This window comes from Globicephala melas, chromosome 21 (genome assembly GCF_963455315.2).
Source record: "Globicephala melas chromosome 21, mGloMel1.2, whole genome shotgun sequence".
NCBI lineage: Eukaryota > Metazoa > Chordata > Mammalia > Artiodactyla > Delphinidae > Globicephala > Globicephala melas.
Window position 1 is genome coordinate 18,833,389 of NC_083334.1, and position 26,490 is coordinate 18,859,878.

Consider the following 26,490-nt stretch of genomic DNA (forward strand, 5'->3'; position numbering starts at 1 on the left):
AATTAAAATCTGCAAAAGACCTTGTTATGAGAATGAAAACACAAACCATAGACTAGGAGAAAATATTTAAAAACCACATATCTGACAAAGGACTAGTATCTACAATATATAAAGAACTCTCAAAATTCAGTAAAAAAAAATTCAAATAGAAATAGGCAAAAGAATGAAAGATATTTCACTAAAGAGGTGATACACAGATGACAAAAAAGCAAACGAAAAGATGTTCAACACCATTACACTAGGAAAATGCAAAATAAAACCTCAAATTAAAACTATATACCCATGGAATGGCTAAAATAAAACAATGACAACACTGATGCTGGTGAGGATATGGAAAAACTAGGTCCTTCGCACACCACTGGTGGGACTGTAAAATGATACAGCCACTCCAGAAAACATTTTAGCAGTTTCTGATAAAGCTAAACATGCAACTACCATTGCAATTCAGCCATCGGACTCTCTGGCCATATATCTCAGAGAAGTGAAAACTTAAGTTCACACAAAGCCTGTACAAGAATGTTCATAACAGTTGTATTTGTAATAGCCAAAAACTGGAAACAATCCAGGTGTCTTTTAACAGATGGATGGTTAAACAAACTGCATGCAGTACATCCATACCATAGGATATTACTCAGTAATAAAAAGAATGAAGTACTGACAAATACAACAACTTGGATGGATTTTGAAGGAGTTATGATAAGTAAGAAAAAGCCAAAGCCAAAAGGTCATATACTATATGATTCCACTTACATAACAGTCTTTAAATGATGAAATTACAGAAATAGAGAATAAATTCAGGAGGTGGGGAGATGGGGTGGGTGTGGCCAGAAAGGGCAACAGGAGGGATTCTTACTGTGATGGAACTGTTCTGTATCAATACCAATATCCTGTTTGTGAAACTGTGCTACAGTTTTACAAGATGTTAGCATTGGGGGGGGCGGTCACTGAGTAAAAGGTATATAGGATTTCTCTGTATTATTTCCTAGAATTGCATGTGAAACTACAATTATCTCAAACTTAAAAAGTTTAATTTAAAATAAGCACTGTTGTATATATATTATATTTATACTTGTCCAAAACTTTCTTTGGTATGTTCCCACTGAAAAATATTTCATTCACTTCAAATCATATCATAGGAAGAAATTTCTATATCATAGGAAGAAATTTCTCATCATTAGAGGTACTGAAAAGTAAACAGACTTCCTTGAGTATAGCCTCTTGATTAAACTATTTAATCAGAGTATGTTTAAGGGGGCTACTTCATTGCCCCTAAGATATATGTAGGTGACCTACAAGGCAATATTTGAACCAAATTCTATAACATATGTACCTTTATACAGGACATAAAGATTAAAAAAATGTTTTATGATTACATGTGGATTAGTTAAATATTTTATACAATATAAAAATATTAGCCTATCAAAGTCATTTCCTAGAAAACAATGACTTTGAGCTTACATTTAAATGCACTTATAGTTGACTACAACACTGAACAAATGTTTAATTCTATTATATACTTTTATCTTAACTAACAAACATATAATCATACAATAATAGTTTTTAATTTTTTAAATACATACATTACCTGCACACAGAACACTGCCGCTGAGGTTGAAGAGCAGTGAACATAACAATCATAGAATAGTTTCGAGGTGGTGTCTTTATAAATTTTCGGAATTTGTCACCATTCATTCGGAAGATTGAGCGCCTGGAGCTCCATTCCATCAGCTGTTCTACTTTCTCAGCTAAAAGATTCTGCAATAAACACAGGAATTTAAATTTACACAGGGTTAAAATTCTTCAGTTTGTACTTCAAGTACAAAGAATTACATGGGATTATATTTTACCTAAAATTCATTTCTGCTAAAAGTTCTTGTTTTGGTGAACAGTCATTGTTAACTGACCATATATGCATAAAATATTTCATCTGTTTTTCCTAACAATTGTAAAAGTTTATAAAAATAGATATCAAAAGTAAAATAGACTTTCACTTCCAGAAAGATGGAATAGATATGCTTTTCCCTAATCCCCCACTAAAGACAGCTAAAAACTCTGGTCATATGAAAGACAAGCATAAGAAGGCTCTGAAAAGTGGGAAGAAGAAGGAAGGCTGGCTGGCGACCCCAAAATGAAGAGACCGTGGTGGTGAGTACCCTGAGTTGTGTTTCAGCCTCACCCATCCCAGACTGGTAGCCAGAAACATTGGCAATCCAAGAACACCAATGGACACAAACAAACAAAAACCCCAAGAAAAGCCTGCTCTCCTTACCCAAAGGACAAAAAAGGGTGATCTAGTAAGACAAAAACTAACTGCTCTGGTCTAGCCAAACTCCACAGACGAAACACTGCCCTTCCACCACCGCCCTCGCTAGCAAGGGCAGAATGGGGAGCCTCAACCCAACTCTCAATTCCCCTCCAAGCATCAACATGCAAACAGCTTGGAGGGATCTCACAAAGAGGAAACTGAGCGAAAGACACATATGCACAAAAGAGCACGCGTGATTCTACTTATAGTAAGATCAAAAACAGGAAAAAATCTACTGTGCTAAAAGTCAGGAATAGTGGCTTACTGCAGCAGGCACTGGGATGGTGGGAGGTGCAGTGAGGCGAAACGGTACCATGGAGGTGGGGGCTAGGAAGATTCTCTTCCAGGGTGGGGTGACAGTGAAAGTAACACTCTAGCCTCTGTACAGAATGCTCTTAATCTTTAGATTGTCCATTTTACCTGAAAAAGTCTGAGAAGTAAAAAACTCTACAGGGTTGTATTCCTATAAGAAATTTGTTAGCCTTGGAAAATCAAGAAAGAATGAGTGGTCGGAAGAGAAGGGCTTCAACTGTGCCATTTAAGAAGGACTAAGGACCTAGGCACAGACGAAATCTTAATTGATGAGACGTATGACACCTGAGCACACCAAGCACAGTCTAAGGGTCCTGTACGAAAAGAAAAAGGGCTGTGCTCTGGTCACTACACACGAAAGCTTGGCCAAGACACTTTACCTCTCAGAACCTAGGGACTCGTCTATTAACATCTGACCTTCCAATACATACCTAGGTGATATACTGAGAGATGATAGGTAAAAACCTCTGTAAATTATAAAGTACTATAAAATACAAGGCAGTATTGGTAGAAGTATTGTTTTCACTATTGTTAGATAACAAAGGGTGATTTTACCACTATAATCCTATATGTAGTTTACAATTCTTTTCCTGTCAAATTTCCTACATATTCTGAATATATATCAAAACACATGAGAACCACAGTTTTAATTCTGGTTATTACTGGAGAACTTGTGAAGAACATTATATTCAGATTAAATATTAGATGACAAAAAATAATGAGATATTTTCAAATAAAAGTCTGTCTTTCTCTAGTTACAGTCTCAGAATATTAAGTGCTTTAGACATGCTAAGTGCCATGCTATGGACATCACATATGCTATCTTATTAAACTCACATAGCAACCATAGCAGCACAGCAATAATAAGCTTAATCCACAGAGGATGAAGCTGAAGTCTAAGGAACGGTAGCTCTCGCCACTGCCCTACCCTGAAGTGGTTTTAGTTGCAACAGACTTTAAAAAGTACACCAGTTACCTTAAACCAGCAACTGACATCTCTAGTGAGCTCTCACTTTTACTCATCTGACAAGCCTCAAATCCCCCATTATTAGAGGAAAAGGTACTGCTGACCTATTGTTTGAGATAAAACACCTTACCATGGTAAGCGGTACAGAGGTTTATTAGTTTGGGTTTTTGTTGTTTTTTTTTTTTTAAAGAAACATTCTAATTTTAAAAAGGAGGTAAATCAATAATTTCTATATGTGGAGAAAATAGTCTTAGTAAACCAAATACATGTCTTTCCATGTGAAAAAAAAACATAAACAGCAATAATTTCTGAAGATACTCAACTATATTAACAAATCAGGTCTAGAAACAAAAAAATAAAAAGGGAAAGGTATTGTAAAACATAGCAGTCATGCACCTCAAAGATCTGTAGTAATAACAACAACAGCTAGCACTTATTGTGTGCTTACTATGTGCTAGGCACTGTACGAAATGCTTTTCTTGTTTAATGAATTCATCAATCCTAATAACAATCCTATGATGGGGGAATCATTGACATTTCAAGTTTAGAGACAAGGAAACAGAGGCACCAAGACATTAAGTAACCTGTCCGAGATTATAAAGCTAGTAAATGGTAGAACTGGGGATTCCCAGTCTTATTCTAAAGTACATACTCTAAACATCTATACACACTGCAGAATCTTACCAGTTTTAGAGGTTACAGAAAAATTCTTGCAGCCAATAGCCTAATATTCAAATGAACACGTTGCATTCAAAATAAAAATGTCAAGGCAATTCCCCGGTGGTCCAGTGGTTAGGACTCCACTCTCACTGCCAAGGGCCAGGGTTCAATCCCTGGTTAGGAAATTAAGATCCCATAAGCCATGCAGCACAGCCAAAAAAAAAAAAAAAAAAAAAAAGTAAGAGTCTACATAATGAAGAAGGGACAACACTACTACATAAGGAAAGAGAAACCTCATCGCATCTTGAACTAGTCACCTTTGCACAGAAAAAGAAATAAATGGTCTAGGAAGGTAGGTTTTTAGGGCATCATGGTTGATTCAAACTTTCAAGAGCATTTTTTGTAAAGAAGATTAAGTTAATTCTCAAAGGAAAATGTTACAAGGTGATGGAGTAGAAATATTCAGTAAGGAAGAGAAATCTGATTAATGTGAATTCATGCTTTTAAAATCTACTAAGAAAGAATCACAGGTTGAGCTACAGTCCACAAATAGGGTTTATTCTATGTTGCATTTCTCTGTGACAGGCATGTGATTTTCTTTAAGGAGAAGGTTGGGTGCATCTGTTCCTTCAAAGTATTTCCCTTTTCAGGGCCATTTGTACCCCTCTTTGTTGGGAATTTTTCTTCATGCTACAGTTTCCCTTACCCAGGACTACCTTTAAGACTTCCCCACCTTCTCTGTCTGTGTGTCCCTTTTGGTCTCTTGAAGAGAGTGATGCTCATGAATCTCTCTTCCCACTGGAGAATAAAACCTGAAACGAAATCATGCCCAAGGGAATTCTGTGTAGTGAAGGGCGCATGGAAACATCCATAATACGGAACATAGTGCAACCTTTAAAAATTGAAAAGGCACCATATGTTCATTTTAAAAATAGAATTTAATGGCTCAAGTTTAAATGATGATTCTGTATTTGCATGCAGTGTGACTTGACCAAATTATTTCTCTGAATCTCATCTTCATCTATAAAATTGAAATAATATCTCACAAATTGGTAAAATTAAATGAGTTAATGTATGGAAAACTCCTAGCACAGCATCCGGAAAAGTACAGGCACTCAAATTCTGTTCCCTTCTCCTCGGGTTAATTTCTATCAGCAACCTCAATCAGGTTGCTAAAAGAATAACTACAGAGGGAGTGTTTTTTTTAATCTTATTAGTACTTTAATCTCAAGAGTTACCAAATGTTCTCTGAGTACTTAGTACATAGCAAACATTGTGCTAAATTTCTAAACATGCATTGTGGATTACTAAATACATGACCAGCACTATGCTAAGTTTATGGAAAATGAAAGTACAACAGATCCTACTCTCAAGGCTTTACAGCAAATGAGCTCTAGCTTTAAAAAATATACGTTGCTTATATTGATGTGTTACGGCTGTGGCTCTGCTGTTAAATGGCTTAGTGCCAGCTCAGGAAAGGATGACACACAAGATCTTATTTCTGTGAACACTAACTGACTGGTAGCAGCTAATTTAAATTCAGTACAAAGCACAGTTTTGAAATCCACACTGATACTATCAGTAAAGAGGGTGTGAGCTGTTGAGTTTTGTCTGCTGCTGGCACAAGGCTGGAAATAGAGACACAGATGCCATATATCTACCATTTCTAAAAGGAAAAAGAAATCTAAAATTTAGAATCTTCAAGGAAGAAACCCTGTCTTTACCTGTTACCTTGTAAAAATCATGGGCCAGCAGGTCCCACATATTAATGAAGGTAAGATACTCAGTCACACTAACTATAGGTGCCCAGCCCTCTATTTTTATCTTAATGTTTTTATAAAAACTGAATTGTAAGGCAATTCACTATTAATAAACTGGCATAATCGACATATGCCAGTCCCCAACATATGACATTAATCAATTTTTTTCTCAATTCATGTTTTTTTAACCAATTCATAACAAAAATACAAAGAAACGGTACATTTCACTAAACAACATGTAATGAAATTGTCCATTCCAAAGTGAAGCTTAAACAGGAAAAAAAAATCTCACTAATACTTTGTACCCATATTTTTTTCAGCATTTTATCCCTAAGTAAATTTTAATGATGACCAGATGCACCAAAACAAAGATACGTATGTGGTCTCTTGTCTTAAAAAAAATCTGCCAGAGGGATAGCTATTCATGTGTCTGTTCTAGTCACCTACGTAATATTTACACCTACATAGTATTTGTTCAGGTGCCATATATACTACTATGTATAATATAGATAACTAATGAAAACCTGCTGTATAGCACAGGGAACTATAAAAAAAGAAAAAGACAAGTATTAGCATATAATGTACAACATAATAGAATTAACACTGCTGTATGTTCTATATGTAAATTATTAAGAGAGTAAATCCTAAGAGTTCTCGTCACAAGGAAAAAAACTTTTTTTCTTTTATCTTGTATCTATACGTGATGATGGATGTTCACTAGATTTACTGTGGTAATCATTTCATGACACACATAAGTCAAATCATCATGCTGTGCACCTTAAACTTATACAGTGCCATGTATAAATTATATCTCAATAAAAATGGAAGGAAAAAATAGCCACACTAACTTGCTTACAATAATTCACAGGACATAAATTTGGAATGAGAATAAGAAGTACATGTTGAAGGTATCTCTTAGTGACCCACAGAAACTTCATGGCCCTTCTGTCCTTCCTTGTATTTTATAGAAAGTCTCTGAGAGGAAAAGAGAGCTGTACTTTTCACAACTTGAATATCCAAGAGGTTCAATCAAAGCCCACTGACAAGGCAAAGAGAAGCAGCCAGATGCATATTTTTGCACTTGGGAGAAAAGTTAGCTTCAATATCTACAATTATTTGATCCCAAAATCCTTACTCATTTTCTTAATATCATGCCATTCTTCTCATATTTGAATAAAATATAAGAGGCAATGAATGCTTCCGGAAATCAAAATATCAGAGATTATACCACCCCATGTATTGATAATTACAAAGTGTTCACTAAAGATCACCAACAGCCTTAAGGGCACTCAGCCTTAAGACCTCAATGAGCTACACAATAAATAGGACAAATACACCATTTTTATCAAAAATAAAAAATGCATACAGTACACATGCCATAAAGAGAGCAAAGATTCAAACAAAGGGTTAGGTAAGAACTTGGCAAATCATCGTACCTCTGCAGGAAATGTAATCTACACTCTACCGGAAAACCTCAACTATCATTACTTCAAAGGTGAAAAAGTGAGAGATTCAAAAATACATTAATCATACTGAGAGTTCTTTGATGTATTTAATATCAAGCTCTTTAAAAGTAAAGAAAGAAATACTGGAAAATCCCAGACCAATTCTTCCTCAGTGTAGATCCTAAAGAGAACCTGGCTGTGTAACTACAGAGAAGGGAACCCAGCCGGCTACCTACGGCCAATACCAGCGCAGCTACAAGTTTATACGGGGGAGAGTGTTACATAAGTTTTTAAGTCCAACATGTTAAAGACAGTATCTAATTCAATTCAGAGCTGAATGAGAAATGTAGAAATAAAGTTATTGGTGAAAATATTTTTTCAAACGTTCATGCTTTTGTAGAAAGGATAGAACTTCAATTGATGGTGCTACAATATTCAATTAAGTGAACTTTTTCTAGAGACTCAGTAAAAATATTTCCAGTGACACTCTTTTAAGTAGTGACTTTATTAACCTGAACTCTCCCCAGAAAATTTCCCTAGGAAAAGGTCCACATTTCCATGATTTTGTATCCTTCAAAGCATCCTGAGAATGGCTAGCTCCTGATTGGCCCTGAAGCTCCCTCTACATACACTGTGTATCTACTGAATGGAATCTGTAAAATTTTTAAGCTATAAACTAAGAATCTATAATTTATTATTCCTATTCAAATGTAACTTTAAAAAAAAGGATTTCTAACTTCAGTTTATCATAGATTCTTTGCTCTATTTTTTCACTGCTTCGAAAGTGCAAAGAGTATTATAAAAGCAACTGTTTCCCGAACTTGCATATTTATAGTATATATAATTGACATAACCATAAGAACTTAAAAATTACTGTGGTCAAATTTAAAATTAACAATTCAAGAATTTAATATCAATTTTAATTATTCTAGGATTTCCTAATTCACAAAAATAGAAGTAGTTCATTTACATAAACACATGAATATGAATTCTACAATGAAAAATATCAAAATGCTTTGTTCCATGAAAAACTTATCCCATGGCAGTAATAAATTTTAAGATTCCTAATGTTAAATGCCATTATACCTTAATTTTATTAGAGAAAACACAAAGAGACTATCACACGGTGTTTTGAAATATTTTGTATTTGATACTAGTAGTAGTAACAACACTAGATTAATGAATGTATGGAATTATATAAATTCAGGTATACTAGGAAATACATCTCATCCCCAAAAAGTAAGGCCCTACACAAAAACATTGATACAAAATAATAAATTATTATCAGTGTGATGTAATCACATCTACTTTAACATACCCTAAAAAATAATTCCAAAGGAAAAAATCTGAACATAGTTATGTGATTAACATCAATAAAAATAAAAAAGCCAGGAAATAAAGAGCATATTAAAACAATGAAATATTAGGGACTAGAATAATATATATGTGGTCTGTAACTAGTGAAAAAATTCTATTATAACATTAAGTGGAAAGATAGAAGGCAAAGTTTATACTAACTACAACTAAATAACTACTAATTATCTACAGATAAATAAATCAAAGTCATGTAAATAGTCAAAAACTGTCTTTTTTAGAATTGGGAGTTATTCTGTTTTATTTTTTACTATAAAGTGAACACAGTTTGTTTTTTGGTTTTTTTTTGGTTTGGGAGGAGGTTTTCTTAAATTCACGTGGGTTGTCTTTGTGACTTTTTCACTGTAAAACTGCTGAAGTACAATACTCTCCTGTCAAGAGACAACATCATTAGAAATGGGGACCACGATGTTTTCACTTGAAGGATCAAAATATGAAGTCATTTTAATATGGAACAATCATGACAAGGGCTAAATGAGCATCCCATTTTTATTCCACTATTGCATTAGTTTCTGAGACCTTCTTTCCTGAACTCCTTCATATCCTTCTGTTAGACATTTATTCTTGTATAAATATCCCACTGTAAAACAGGTACCAGATACAAAGAGTAAGAGTAGCTGTATGAGCAGAGAAGAAAATCAACTTGAGGCTGTATATAGCCATAGGGCCTTACAGCCTCGAGAGCAAAGATCCAGGCAGGATGGTCACTACCAGCATCAACAAGTATAGCAGATACCCTATTATAATAATGCATTATATCATAAAATAATCTGCTCTGTTCTAGAAGTGGTTGTATACAACTCTTCACTATTAAGAGCAACGTACTATGTGTTACAGCTGAAGAAAAGTTTTATTACAAGAATATGGAAAAATAAAAACATTATTCCATAAATTGCAAAATGAAGAGACGATTTTTTTCAGCAGGTTTATTCTTGAGTCATATAAATTTTTGATAGTAAAATTTGTGATAGTAAAATTATTAAAACCAAAAAAAATTAAATAGAATCCAACAGAAAGCAAGCCAAGAGGAAATCAAAGCTTCTAATGTACTTTAAAGCTTTCCTAAGTAGAATTTCGTCTACCAAATTACTTACAAATGGCAGGAGCAAGCCAAGTTTTTGGATAGAACAAAAGATCGGGTTTGGTCATTTCATATAAACAGTATACTATCAAAATTATCACAGCTACCTACTAACCAAAGTCTGTATTATTAGCAGAGACCCCAAAACTGGGGGCATTAAAACCTCCAAAGAAACTATTACATGGGGCTTTACGTAGAAAACACTGAGTAGTATTAGAAACAATATTCTAACCTCACACCGTGCCTCCCTTTCCAGATAAGGGATACCTCTACTATTGTTCCATTTATCCCTATTATTATAGGGATAATAAAAGAACAATAGCATATTGAAATATATTATTTATTAAAAGTATAAAAATAATGTAAGGTAACAAAGCAAGTAAAAAATCAATGAATTCAGTACAAATTAGACCCAGTCACAGAGGTGGGGGAACTACTTGAGGATAAAATCGAACCAAGAGATACATCAAAATAAAGAACTCAGGAAAGGAGAAGCTATGGATAAAATCCAACCAGAGGTGACTCAAAATGAAGAACTCAGGAAATAAACTGTGGTAAAAAACTAAATGTTGACTATAGTGTTTAATTTATTAAATACAAATACACTTAAGTATACAACTAAGAATAATAAACAACTCCAGCAGCTATTGTTATAGACAGTCTGATCATCTTCATTTGCCTAGGAGCACCCAAGCTGTACTCGCTGTCCCTGCGTAATCATGAATAGTACCTCCTTTCTCTCTCACAAATATCCTTGTCTGGATAAGTTATATGGTTGCTCAAGATTTATAACACTTGCGTTATGTTCCAAAATTAAACAAAGTAATTTATCAAATATTTGGAGACAGGAAAGGGAATTTGGGAAGGAATGTAAGAGTACAAAGTTTCTACATCTTCTATAGCACATAGTTAATCAATATAGACTTTAAAACACAGTACTATTTAAAATAGTAGTTAATCTATGCATGTAGACGCAAAGAAGGATACTTATTTCTGCAACTTACTTTAAAAAGATGGATGATAAATGATAGGATTGGACACATGATAAAGCAAGCACAGTAAAATGCTGATTGTAAAATCTGGGTGGTGGGTATTTTTGAGTATTCACTGTAAAATTCTTTCAACTTTTATAAAGGTTTAAAAATACTCATAATGTTGGAGGAAAATGAAATTCATCCAACATTAATGACAGTTGTTTTTAGGTGGTTAAATTGTTTTGTGAAATTTTTTTGCTCTCATCTGTGAACATTTCTATTTTGCTTTTTGTTACAGGGTATTGTTTTACAAATGTCATTTTATAACCACAATGCTAGTTTTTTAAATAGTTGCCTATTATCAGCTACTTATCAGTTTCTACCACTGAATTATTAAAATAAACCCCAGAACTTAAAGCCCAGAACTGTGTCTCATTCATCGTGTCCCCCGTGCCCAGGCTGGTGCCTGCCTCATAGACAAATACTTGTATAACTTAAGTAATGGAACAATTTACTGGAAATGCAGAAACAGAATTAACATAGCTCTCTCATGGCTAACATAGTCGTTGGTCCAGACACTCTTTCCCCATCCCCTTGTGGCAGGAGAATTACTCTTTTAAAAACATTTGCTATTATGATCAGAGACAGCAACCCAAGATGAAAGCTGATCACTAAGACTTGGAAGTGGTATGTACATAAGGTCCCATATGTTTAGTGGTAATATTCATTTGGTAAAAATACTATAAAAACATTTTGTTTCCACTTCACATATGAATATAATATGTTATATTAAAAACACCACTGTAAAATATTAAGGTAAACAATATAGACATACATTGGTACAATCTTTCATGGTCACACTAATAATACATACAAAATTTTAATGCATGTACCGTTCAGTACAGCAATACCATTTCTAGGGATTTATCTTACAGAAAGAATCAGACAAGGCACACATGTTTATTCAAAAGGATACTCACTGCAGCACTGTTTATAATTGCAAATATTTGGAAATAATATGTGTACCCATAAAAAGGAGATTGGTTAGATCATAATATGGTATGAAATGGGACATATTATAGTCATTAACAAGATGAGACAAACTTACTAAAGGGATAGTCACAACTTACCTTTAAGTAAATCGAAAAGGATTACTTATCACAACACTACGTAAAGAACTATTTCATATTTTAAAAATAAACATGTGCTATTCACTCATTAACTTATTTTACATACATGCTAAATATTAAAGGATATATAGTGAATTGATAATGGTTTATTTCTAGAGGTGAAGATTACAGGGGTGTATTTATTCTACTTTATTAGTTTCTATGTTATTTGAAATGTTTACCTGTATTACTTTATAAACAATAAAACAACAGTTTTGCCAATTGGAAAGAGACAGTGAAAGAGATATCCAAAAAAGAATAGTTAAAAGACAAGAAATTCTGATTTCTCTAGGAAGAAATGTGCAACACAGCCAGGGACTGCCTCGGTTACCCTGTGCATCTTTGCAGTTCCTTACTAACCTTCCTATCTATGGACTGAGTCCATGCTCTTGGAAGCTCTGTTCACTTCACTTCAATCTAATCCTTACTTTTTGGTCAGGTTGGTATTTGAGAAAATGAAGACGTTTCATTATATTCTAACTTGTGCAGTTACCATTACATTCATCCTTATTGACGAACACCTTAGTTCATTTCAGTGAAAATGACCTGGAGTATTTATCAAAAGTTCTTCTTCAATAACCAGGATTTCATGTATCTCTTTACTAAGAAAGTGAAGAAAGCAATCCCAGATATTTCTGATCTAATTTAGTGAACCATTAGAGAGAAGAGATACAAGAAACCAATATAAGCCCAACAAATAAAACTGTTTTCCTGGGTCTAGAAAGATAAAATTTTGAGCTTTTCTGGTGAAAAATATGCCAGAAATGGACAAATTAAGGGCTATTAAGTTATTGCAGAGTAACACAGTCCTAACCACATTAACTGAGTTTCCATTCTGCTGCCATAAACATCAACTGCTATTTAAAGGCTTACTTTTACAATCTAAATAGAAAAGCAAAAAGCAAACAAATACTTGCATTAGTCACAAAATATCAATAGTACAATTATGTACAGGAATAAGCTATATGTACCTGAAGCAAATGAAAGAAGTTAATCCCCTTTCAACTAATCTGTCTCTGTACCACTTCTTTTTTTATTACAATGTTTATTTATACACTATAATAAAATATTTCATCATAATCATTATTTTAAAATGTTTGAGAACTGTTTTAATTCTGAAAAGTACAAAGAATAACAAAGCAAACACCTATGTACCCGCAATCTGTAACTGATTATTATTGAGTAAGTTTGAGATTTTTTTTTAACATAAACATTTAAAACATTGCAGGTATATCTGAACTCTTTATCCCATCTTATTCTCCTCTCTCCCATTTAGGCAAAAGTGTTATTTCTTTTAAACCTATCTTTATTATCTACAGAGACACACACAAAAACAGGTACATGAAATCATCAGCAATATGCAATATAGTTTTATATGTTTTTTAAATTAGCATAATATTTTCTAATTTCATACTGAAACTTTTAGGTCGAAGTTTTGTTTTAAAAACCTATGTCTGTTGACCCATACAGGTGTAATCTATTTATTTCCATTGCTGGAGACCATTTATAAGAATTCTAACCATTTATAAGATTTTAAAAAATTCTTATAAACAATGAACACCGTTCATGGTTTATAAACGCTCTCTGCAAGAGTTCTTAAACTGGGTCTTCACTGCTTCCATGATTAGAATTCAGGGAAACCATGAACTTGGAAAGGACGGAAAACATATCTTCATTTTCACAAATCTCTAACTAAAATTTACGATTTCAATTATAAATAGAGACAACAAACAGCACAGAATTAACAGTATCTGTGACTTTGTAACCAATAAAAATCAGGAATATTTTCCTCTTTCATTCTGCTTGTTGCTGATAGCTCTAGATATTGTTTATACTCCTCACTACTTTGAACTCAGTTATAAGACCTGTCATTAGATTCTTGTTATAAAATGACTTCACAAAAAAACAAACATTATTGAATCACATTTATATTTTGATAACAGTATTTCAGTGAGGTTATTATCTTTTGTATGTCTACATATTTTATTCATTTAAAAATTATTCTGCAAAGAAGTGCATAGACTTTACCAGACTGTCAAATTCGCCCACAGCACATAAAAAAGTTAGTAACCAATCGTAAGACATTGCCAAATGGCTTATCCAAACTAATTATGCCAATTTAGACTCCCACCGATAATGTATGAGTTCCTATTTTCCCACATCTTTATCAACCCTACAGCTGTCAGACTTCTAAAAATTCCTTCCAGGCTGGTAAGTAACAAATAGCATCTCTTGTAGTTTTCATATCCCTCATGATCAATGATATTATATGCATTTTAATATTTTAATATGTTTACTAACCACTCAGGTTTCCTCTACGAACTGCCTGTGTGTGTGTATTGTTGCAAAGATGAGGCAATTTGCAGGAGACCACAGAGACAGCTACTTGTGCTGACTGACTGCAAACTCTACACTGCGTATCAGAGACGCTGCATCACCTCCTCATTCCACCACGGGAAACTGCCTCTAATAAGCTCAACAATACTTTTAACAAGTGAGTGTAAAATGTGAAGCTGTAAAAACTACAATCCATTTGACAAATTGTGGGGAGATAAAACCTAGTAAATATTTTTCATCATATCTGTATTAAAGTTCATTTAATGGAGATTTTTTTCCCAGAGAAATCAAATTTTATCATGTATTCCACACAGACTCCACAGGAAATAAGTCATTCTGTGTAAACAGCAGGCAACAAAACAATAAAATTACTAGTAAATGAAGTCCCGTATAATCCAAGTTGTTATGTAAAAGTAAATACTGATACTGCATTTCAGTTAATGCTGGAAACTAAAAAACAAACCACAATAAAAATAACCTATCATTGAATAAATTCTTACAAAGTATATGCAAACAAAGCAAATATATTCATAAAAACTGGTATGAAGCAAGCCACAAAATGCAATTCCTGGGGCTTCCCTGGTGGCACAGTGGTTGAGAGTCCGCCTGCCGATGCAGGGGACGCGGGTTCGTGCCCCGGTCCGGGAAGATCCCACATGCCGCGGAGCGGCTGGGCCAGTGAGCCATGGCCGCTGAGCCTGCGCGTCCGGAGCCTGTGCTCCGCAACGGAAGAGGCCACAACAGTGAGAGGCCCGCGTACCGCAAAAAAAAAAAAAAAAAAAAAAATGCAATTCCTATAAGGTTACAGGTAGTCACAGTGCGTGCAGAAAAACAAATTTTTCAGAGAGAAAAACTGGCCCAAAGCATACATCAATGTAATAAATTGAAAGAATTCCAACATTATGTTCACACGTGTATTAAAATCAAATGTTTCAGTTAGTATAATGTGTATCACAGTTGAAAAAAATATAAATGAATCCTAAAAGAAATTCATACTTTAATGACTGGAACTAGAAATATGAGTATGTTTTTATCTTCAAATCTAGAAAAATCATTCCCAAGGTCTCAAAAGCCATCATTCCTTCAGAAATTCAGGCATTCTCTTCATTAGGAGCCTTAACTCCATTAGAACCATCACCACTACCTTCAAAATACCACTCTGCACCTCTCTACTTCCTTCATAAAGTCTCCTCAGACTTAGCTTGAAGCTAACATTAAAGCAATGCCCCCCACTGCTACAGAACCATAGGTTTTATAAGTGGACAATAATAAATTTAAAGAGGAAGTATTGAATTTAAATCTAAATTGTTACAGAAGCAACCCAAGTTCTAGTTCTGATGAGTTGTGTGGCCTGTGGCTTATTTTTTAAAAAAACAAAAAATTCTCCATAGAATGGGACCTCAGCCTCGCTCTAAAGTGTTGGGTTACCAGGCTCCACCACTAGGGGGGAGTATCACCACTATGGGCTTTCTTGCTCAACGGGCTAGCATCTCTCCCCAGGTCCCTTCAATCTACTAACCTCTTTAAGCACTTAGACCTTCCACCCCTACTATGAGTATACACTGGTCAGAGAATAGTTTGGGGAAACATTTGTGTGTTGTTTTTTTGGGGGGGGAATGGGGGGTAATACATTTTATACACTTACAAATATAGACAGCCACTATAATTAATGAATAAATACAAATACTGCTTATTAAAATAGTCCTCTGAAATAGATTAAGACCTCATCCTCATAAGAATATTTCAGTTAATGAACCCACTTTAGGCCTGCTACCCATGGATACCATGGGAACAAATCCACTAATGACCTCCTGCAAAGTTAACCTATAATTTAGAATTCTGTAGTGTTACAGACCTGTAATTTTAATTACTTCTCTTGATTTCAGTAAACCTGTTTTTCCTGCTGAAATGGGGGGAAAAAAAGGTATTTCCACTAAACACATAAGGTATTTAACACAGTGCCACACACATAAACTCTCAATATGAATAATGATTAAGAAATTCAGATTAGTCATTTCTATTGTTGTGAAGCAATTCCACACTGATATTCCATTTATCTAATCTACCAGGGACACAATTCCTTTATTAGCAAGTTCAACAATGCTAACAAACACAAAAAAATTTCAGAATCTGTAATATATAGCAGGTAGCTGAACCCTCATTGAGAAGGTTCAAGAATGTGATTTCAGTTCTCAAATAGCAAAACAATATCCCATACCTCATATCTCACAACCGTTGCTGAGTCACCTCCTCAAATATTCATGTATGTTTTTATCCCTCTCTCCTAACTGCCTATCCAATTCGTTTAAAAATAATCCATTAAGATAAAACAAACAGAAATAAAATTATACCTTCTATATGTCTAACAAACTTAAGAGTAAGAAAAATGATAAAAATTAAGGAAAACAAATTTATACACAAAATGAACTATAAGAATCATTATCCACCTCAAATTGTCCTTAAAGTTAATTATTAATAACATTCTTTTTATATTCTCTAAGGCTACCTAAATCCTAATCAAACTTGCTTATCCTTAAATACAAGGATTTTTCCCCCAATTCCATTATTCAGCATTTTTCTTAAATACTATTGCTACAGCAATATTATTTTCTTTTAGTTTCATTGCAGATGTCAGTGTTCCCCTCCCCCATTGCCAGTTAAATGTTTTTCCATGGACTAACTATAGTTTTCTCTTTTTTTTAATTTAATTTTTATTTCATTTTAAAGTATAGTTGATTTTTTAAATTTTTATTTATTTATTTTAACATCTTTATTGGAGTATAATTGCTTTACAGTGTGTGTTAGTTTCTGCTATATAACAAAGTGAATCAGCTATACACACACATATGTCCCCATATCTCCTCCCTCTTGCGTCTCCCTCCCACCCTCCCTATCCCACCCCTCTAGGAGGTCACAAAGCACTGAGCTGATCTCCCTGTGCTATGTGGCTGCTTCCCACTAGCTATCTATTCTACATTTGGTAGTGTATATATGTCCATGCCACTCTCTCACTTTGTCCCAGCTTAACTATAGTTTTCTAATAGCAAATATATTTAGACAACAAGTTAGAATTTTATAGCTCAAATGCTTAACAAAACAATTTTTAAAACAAACACATTTGCAAGATGTATATATCCTGCATAGATGTGTGAAATCTTGTCCTACCGTACTAAAATTATACATCTTTAAGAGGAAAGTCAGGACAGGGGACACAGGTTTGAGCCCTGGTCCGGGAAGATCCCACATGCCGCCGAGCAAGTAAGCCGGTGCGCCACAACTACTGAGCCCGCATGCTGCAACTACTGAAGACTGCGCACCTAGAGCCCGTGCTCCACAACAAGAGAAGCCACTGCAATGAGAAGCCCGTGCACGGCAACAAAGACCCAACGCAGCCAAAAAAACAAAAAAACAAAAAAACAAAAAAAACCCCGACTTCCCTGGTGGCATAGTGGTTAAGAATCCGCCTGCCAATGCAGGGAACACGGGTTCAAGCCCTGGTCCAGGAAGATCCCACAAAAAGAAAAAAAAGTCGTAACAAAAAGAAAAAAAAAAGTCATAAAAAAATGGAAAATACTGATTATTTCATCTAACATGATGAGATGTCCTAAATCCTACAGCATAGATTAAATATCAAATCAACAGTAAAATCCTGAATTATATTTGTGTACTGGTTAAGAGTATTTTTTACTTTAAATTAAATGACTTTGAAAACCCTGCAAAGCTATTTCAAAATATGGAAATAAAAGAGGATGGAAAATCTACTTCAGTACTTTTACTTATGGTCCAACGTGCAATGGAACAAAATGTTAGTTTTGATTAACTATAAAATAGGGCAAAATTTATAAGTTGTAATAAACGTAAAGGTCATCTAACTCAATCAAAATTTCAGTAAAAAAAGGAATATTACCATGAACCTAAAACACATACAAGCAAGAAAAGCCAAAAGAAAAACTTTTTAATTAGTATTTGGAGGGTTGGGGGGAGGGAATGAGGTTTTGATTATAATAACAAGAATTACATAAAGTCTCAATTTATATTATACTCTCTGAATCCCCTCTTCAACCAGAAACTCTTGAAGTTTGGAAATAGCTAGATGCTCACAGCAATTAATTATCTTAAACGGAGAAAAACCAACAACCTTATATGAAAACTACTGCGAAACTATCAACGATGGCCCACAGCATTTCATGCTCACGTGTGTGTGTGTGTACATATATACATACATAAATGTTGATCAGTAAACATTATTGAAATTATATATTATTATTGAAAAACAATGTTCAGTATCAACTAAAGGTTTTTTCCCCCCATTACCAAATTAAAATGTCAATTGCTTTAAAAATCTAGGTCATACTTATTTCTGACAAATGATAAGGTATGAAATAGATGGCAAGAAGTTAGGATTTAGACATAAACTTTCAATACATGTCCTTAATTCCAATGTCAGATATCTGGTTTTCATTTTCCAAGAACACATTCATGAAAGTTTTTCTAACTGCTATCAGTGTAATTTCAATGTTCAATTTCAATTTTATAAGGCTTGATCATTTAAAGAAATAATTAGCAGAGAATTTTATTTAACTCAGAATTCACTGTGCTAAAGAGAATAAAGAAAAAAAGAAACATGAATTTATCCAGTAATATCAAGCATAGTGACGAACTGAAACTAGTCAGGAACCCAGCACCTAATTGGCTCAAGAACAGTACAGAGTTTACCTTCAAAAAGTTATCCAGATTATAGGCAGACAAACCAAATGATATTGGTTCAGATCTCTTAGGCTCCAAGGGCCCCTGAGCCCCCGATATCAGTACAGACAACTCCTGGGCTGGATGAGAGAGACTTAAATTACCACCACTAAAATCTGCAGCAAATCTCTATTATTGAGTTAGCTCCTCTTCCCACTGTCATAATTCTGACCTTGAGCAAGGTGCTACCTCAACTCCGTATGTCACTTTTCATTATGTTTCGGACCTCTTCCTACTGTGCTACCCCTGGTGATATTCTCAGGCAACAATTCTTTCTTCTGCTGAACGGAACCGAACTGATGCAGTTTCTCCTAGCCTTCCACAACTAATTATTTACTTTCAACTGCTGCTAACTGAGCAAGCTTTTAACTGGACTATCAGCCCTGTCACCTACTGCACAGTCTCCATCACAACCTGTAGGCCAATTCACTATGTTAAATTTAAAACTATCTTCTATTACTTGAAGTGATAATTGAGTATAATTAGAAGATATTTATTTCATGAAACATTCAGGGACAGGAGAAAAAGATTTATGAATAATAAAACTATGTTCAATCCCAATCATAAAACTATATCCACTCATTTAAAGTAATGTAAATCCTCCCAATGCCCACACCCTATATCGCACTTTCAAAATCTCTTTACAAGTCAATGAAATTTGGGATTTTATAAGGGAAATATAACTATAACTGATGTATGAAGATATTAGCATAACAGAATACATAAAATTAAGGTTACAATTTATAGGGCATATTAATTGAAGTGTCAATACTTTTTTAGCAAAACACTCTTAAAAACATGGTATATTATTATTCTTTCTGTAAGCAATTATGCAAATAAAATCAACTTCTAAAAAGGCATCTATTTTAGAAACTTCATCTCATTATTACAGATAGATTATATGCTCCCAATTAGAACATGTGACTATAAAATGGAAAGGAATACTTAGGTATTTAAATGCCTTTTGTAAACTCCTTCTGAGAAAAGAAATGTTATATTACCATAGGTGAGAGATTAGAAAACTGTGGAACTAAGTCTAGAGAATACTATCATCCTAGAGCTACTTTACACAGAACTTAAATTCTAAAGATCCTGAGAAATATATTAAAGATATACACTTGAAGCCTTTAATATCCAATTGGTCAAATTACAGTCATTCACTAAAATCACTAACTCTTTAAAGCATACCTTGAACTTATAACTGTCATTTTAATTCTTACAGCAAAGATAGGTAAAGTACAACTTGTAAGGATAAAAGAATTTAAGTCTACTTTGATTTCCATACACATACTAGAAAAGACCTCTACTTATATTCGATAACTTTAGGGAAATATAAAGCTAAAATAAAGCTATAAACTTTAGGGAAATATAAAGCTGTATTGCACTCAGCTTAAAAATGACCAGCTCCCTTAAAAATTTCTCTTATCAACCTCACCATGCTTTTCAAAAAGCAATAACAAATGGAATACTTCCATCTCTGGCCAAGATAAGCCAACAGGGACTGTATTTACCCACCTACCTGAAACAAACCAAAGGCAAACACATATATGAAACAACAGTTTCTAAGACACTGGACATCAAGAAATAAGACAGTGATACTTATGGGACAGGAAGCGAACAAGGTGAGCCCTATGACTATTCTACCACACTGCCTTGAAAGAGATCCAAGGCTGAGGCACATAGGTGGAGCTCAGGTGACTCCCTGACTTACGGAGAAGGAGCTGCAAGTGCAGGTAACCAAGGAAGCTAGAATCCCAGACTAGAGTGCTGAAGAGAGCTGCAAAGAGAGAACCCTGGAGATCTACAGGTGCCCCCCCCCCCCGCTAAGTATTCAGCTGAGGGCTGATCAAAACTTGCATGTGAGGAAATTACCTGGAAAAAAGATCTATCTGAAAGGATAATGAAAACAGTATGCCGCACTCACAAGGGCCCAGAATAGTGCCTATTCCCACCAGCCACACCGAGAAGCTCCTAATTCACAAGGCACTGGGTGGGGTCACAGAGGGTCTTGTCTTAGTAGTGAGGAATAATTATCCCTAAACTGAATGCTGTTCTGGTATTGCCTAATAAAACTTATAATCAAGATCCATAAGGATCAAAAACACTTGCATCCCAGAACAAAGCTCAATGATACTGATAGGAATACAAAAAAAACAGCATCCAATAAGGTAAAATTTTAAATGTCTAGAATCCAATCAAATATTTCTAGGCATGCAAAAAAGCAGGAAAATACATTCTATAATTGGGAGAGAAATTAATCAAAACTGACCCAGAACTGACAGAGATGTTAAAATTAGCACAAAAGCACATTACACTGTATTCAACATGCTCAAAATGTTAGATGTGAAAGACCCAGACTGAACTTCTAGAGATGAAAACTACAATTTCTGAGATGAAAAATACAATGGATGGGATTAATGGCAGATTACACATACAGAAGAACATTACTGAACTTAAAGATGAAACAATAAAACTATCTAAAATGAAACAGAGAAAAGAAAATAACAAAGATTGCACAGAAAATCAGTGAGATGTGGGGCAACTTTAAGTGGCCCAATAACTGTATAATAATAGTTTTAAGGATAAAAATATTTTTGAAGAAATAAATGGCTGAAATTTCCCAAGATTTGATGAAATCATGCATTCTAAGACGTGCAAGATCACGTATGCACATATAAGAAGTGCAACGAATCCCAAACACAAGAAACCAAGAAAATTACACCAAAGCGCAGGACAAATTTCTCAAAACCAGTATCAGAGAGAAAATCTTAAAAATAGAGAAAAAGAAAGGCACACTAGATACAGAGGCACAAAGATAAGGATGACAGCAGATTTCTGTTTGGAAATAATGCCAGTGAGAAAACAGCAGAGTGACATCTCTAAAGTACTGACACAATATATATAATCATCCAAAATGTTTCTTATATATAGATCTTATAATAAATCCCAAAGTCTTTGTGCCAAATTTCCCAAATCAGGAAATTTTATGGCTCTAAAATGAAGCTCACTATTAAAAAAATGTTTTCAGGTTTGTTGCCCTTCATCCCTCAAACTTATCTTTAACATGTTAGTCAATAGACACACATCAACTCTGATTCTGAAGTAAATACCATTAGCACAAAAATAGCATGTTAACATTCATACCTTTCAAGAATAACGTATCACTAAAGTGTGACCCGGCATACCAGCATAGCTATTTAGGGCTTTGATTTCTTGAGTTTCTCTTACCTGAGTACATGAAAGGACTGAAAATAAACAAATGCCTTGATTTTGGGGAATTTAAAAAGGGCTTTCTCATGTCGGGAAACCTGGATTCAGAACATTATATTAAAATATATGTACATGTAACCAATGATTATTGTATTTTCATAAGTCACTTTAACAAAAGTTCTTCATCAAGTGCCTTCAATGGATACAATACTGTACTATGCCGAATTCTGGAAGTTAAAAAATTAGATACAGTTTCTGGCCTCAGGAATCATACAAGTTGGGGAGAAAAAAACATACATGTACAAAAACATCTCATAACATAGTACTATTAGCACATGACAAAGTTAGTGATATTGAATAATGAAAAGAAGACGATCAATATTGGCTATAGTAGTAAGAGACAACTTCACAGAGTAGTTTAATGCTTTCACTACATCTTCAGAATTGGTAACATTTTGACTGATGGAGAAGAAAAGAAAAAGAGACAGTCATTAAAAGGCAAGGATGAGAACAGAAAAGGAGGGAGTAAATAATGATAACCAGTAGCGCACAGGGCATAAAGAATAAAAGGATGAAAAGGATCTTGGGTACAGAAAAAAGAAAACCAATGAAAAGCAACAGAGTGACTTCAATACAATGGTGGAAACTGAGGAAAGACTGCAAGAAGTTAGGAAGGTATGGATAGTAGAGCTATGGTAAAAAAATATATATATATATATATATAACCATTGGAATTGTAACTGTATTATTAAATTAACCTTTGGGAACAACATGTGGCAAATCATAACTCAAGTGGTTTTTGGTTTTAAACAAATAATGAAACTCAAAGAGCAGATGATAATGTATACATAACTATTAATAATTTTAGAAAATATGTCTGTGGAAGTATATAATAATGCTCTGACCATGCTACTGGCCTGGTGAAAATGTAGTTTACACCATTTTAATAAGTGATAAACATTGTTTAAAAGCACATTAATACATAATGAAGAGTTTCTGTTAATATTATCTATAGGCTAATAAATCCCCAAATGTCCATATCTCCGAGTCTGACCTTTCCTCAAACTCCAAACTCATAAAAATTGAGACATATTAAAAGTTGAGCTTATTTCAGCAAAACTCAATTTGTTTTTCTCATATTGAGTTGTATGAGCTGTCTATATACTTTGGATATTAACCCCTTAAAGGCCACACCATTTGAAAATATTTTCTCTCATTTCAGAAGGTTATCTTTTCATTTTGTCGATGGTTTCCTTTGCTGTACAAACACTTTAAATTAAGTCTCATATGTTTATTTTTGCTTCTGTTTCCTTGCTACAATTTATGTTGAAGAGTGTTCTATGTTTTCTTTTAGGAGTTTTACGGTTTCTGGTCTTACATTTAGGTCTTTAATCCATATTGAGTTTATTTTTTTTAATACGGTATCAGAAAACGTTCTCATTTCATTCTCTCATATGTAGCTGTCCAGTTTTCCCATCACCACGAAAAGCAACTTTCTAAAACCTCATTGCCAGTTAATGGCAAAGCCATTTTTCAAGCTCAGGCTTCTTAAACAAAATCCAAGATTCTGTCCTGCCTCTATCGTTGCCACCATAAAAATAACAAATTCTTCTTCAGCCAAATCAAATTTTTATTAAAAATGTGTAATTTCAGTTCTCTCAGAATACACACGCAACTAATTCAAAGGGCAAAATTTACTACTCTTTTTAATTTGATATCAGGATAAACACTAATAACGGTGGGGGAAAAATCTCAAGCTTCTTCATCTGATGAATCAATAATAAGACGTATCTTCGCAGAGGAGAAAGCAACAGAATAATCTAGAAGTATTTTGGAAGTGGTGAGGGTATGTAACTTTTCATACCCCTTATTTACTACCAAAAGACATACAGAAATCAGCCACATATAGTCAAGGAGTAGAGGTCCCCAAAAGAGTGAGTGTGGGACTGTTTCCCATATCAGTATCACCATAACAGTTGAAGAAACAAAATATCAAAATCTAAAGAAAACAGCTGTGAAAAATAACAAAGAAAACTACCATTGGGGTGAAGGAAAACTGACAAAATTTTTTAAACTACCACCTGGAGGGTAGGTAGCTCTCATTTTCTACCCCATCTAGTACACATAGTTCATATACTAAATTAGTAATTACATAACAAAGTTCTCAAGATTTAGAGAACCACATTTACAAGAACCTGAACTGATAAGTAATAAAACATTTTTGTATAAATTGAAAAGAAAATCCAGGATGACTAATTTTAAAATTCAAATATCCATGAATGTCATCTATCATCTACTTTATGATGACACAATAATATGTGACTGCCTAAGTACTAAGTCAGAAGCTTTTAACAGAACATTAATAGACTGGGGTCTAATCCAGACTTTAAATGGTAATCAGAAATTAAGAGATACATTGCGAAGTGAAAGCTATCCCACCAACAAGAGCAAGTTTACCTTAACGAAGGTTTATTAGTCCTTTCCTATTCCTTACTAGAGACAGTGAGATTTTATACTCATTTGCTTCGACATGAAAGTTTCCCCCCAGCTTTTCCCCAAGAGGCTCCAGAATCAGAAGAATCTGAATCATTCCTTGGCTCAACCATGAACTAACAGTGGAACAGTAACTACATTACTTAAGTTCTCTAAGGCTATTTGCCTCATTTGTAAGATGATAATAATGATGATGGTGATAAGTGACCTAACGAGAGGCAAATAAAATACATCTGTATTTTTTCTTTTGAGCTAAATTCAAATTTACACGTATTGTCCAAGTGATCTAAGGCTGCGAGCTTGGCATTATACACAGAATCTGAGTAGGACCTAATAAATATAGGTTGTAATAACATTAAGCTTACTGAACCAGCATACTACTTATGAATCTCAATGAAACAGCAGGCTTATTTTCTATCTCATGGTAAATGTAATATTAATTTAAAATTTAATTTTTAATTACCCACTTTAATCTTATGTTAAATTAACTCTGCTCCATACTACACTCTTCCCTCCTAAACTTCATCCTATATTTCTAATTGATCAGTCTACTAAAATCAGCCCACATTCCCATCATGTCCTATTCTATTCTCTCAAGTTCTTCTCAAACTTTAAGATGCATAAGGTGCTCAGGATCTCGCTAAAATGTAGATTCTGAAAATGTCTGGAATGTGAGCCTCAGATGCTACAGTTAAGCTCCCAGGTGAAGCTGATGTTGCTAATCCATGCGGCACACTTTATTTACTTTTTTAAATCATTCTTGGAGTATAATTGCTTTACAATGGTGTGTTAGTTTCTGCCCCATAACAAAGTGAATCAGTTATACATATACATATGTTCCCATCTCTTCCCTCTTGCATCTCCCTCCCTCCCACCCTCCCTATCCCACCCCTCCAGGCGGTCACAAAGCACCGAGCTGATCTCCCTGTGTTATGCGGCTGCTTCCCACTAGCTATCTATTTTACGTTTGGTAGTGTATATATGTCCATGCCACTCTCTCGCTTTGTCACAGCTTACCCTTCCCCCACCCCATATCCTCAAGTCAATTCTCTAGTAGGTCTGTGTATTTATTTCTATCAAAAAATCTAGAAACAATAAATGCTGGAGAGGGTGTGGAGAAAAGGGAACACTCTTGCACTGCTGGTGGGAATATGAATTGCTAGAGCCACTATGGAGAACAGCATGGAGGTTCCTTAAAAAACTACAAATAGAACTACCATATGACCCAGCAATCCCACTACTGGGCATATACCCTGAGAAAACCATAATCCAAAAAGAGTCATGTACCAAAATGTTCATTGCAGCTCTATTTACAATAGCCCGGAGATGGAAACAACCTAAGTGTCCATCATCGGATGAATGGATAAAGAAGATGTGGCATATATATACAATGGAATATTACTCAGCCATAAAAAGAAACGAAATTGAGCTATTTGTAGTGAGGTGGATGGACCTAGAGTCTGTCATACAGAGTGAAGTAAGTCAGAAAGAGAAAGACAAATACCGTATGCTAACACATATATATGGAATTTAAGAAAAAAAAATGTCATGAAGAACCACGTGGCACACTTTAAAAGCAAGGGTCAAAATACTTGCAGCCACCGAAAAATCACCTGGGTTCCAGGAACCTAATCATCCCAGGACCTTGACTAATCCT

At 34.4% G+C, this 26,490-nt stretch overlaps 1 protein-coding gene across 9 annotated transcripts in view; it reads right to left on the reverse strand.

The window, feature by feature from the left end:
- Window positions 1-26,490, reverse strand: part of TUSC3 (tumor suppressor candidate 3) — a 183,087-nt gene that overhangs the window by 120,080 nt on the left and 36,517 nt on the right. For all 9 annotated transcript variants that reach the window (XR_009560553.1, XR_009560554.1, XM_030832035.2 and 6 more), the window contains exon 2: window positions 1,586-1,755. Coding sequence is in view for 7 of the 9 variants with exons in the window: in XM_030832035.2 (XP_030687895.1) it covers window positions 1,586-1,755 (170 nt within the window). In the remaining 2 variants the exon portion in view is untranslated. The remainder of the gene's footprint in view (window positions 1-1,585; window positions 1,756-26,490) is intronic.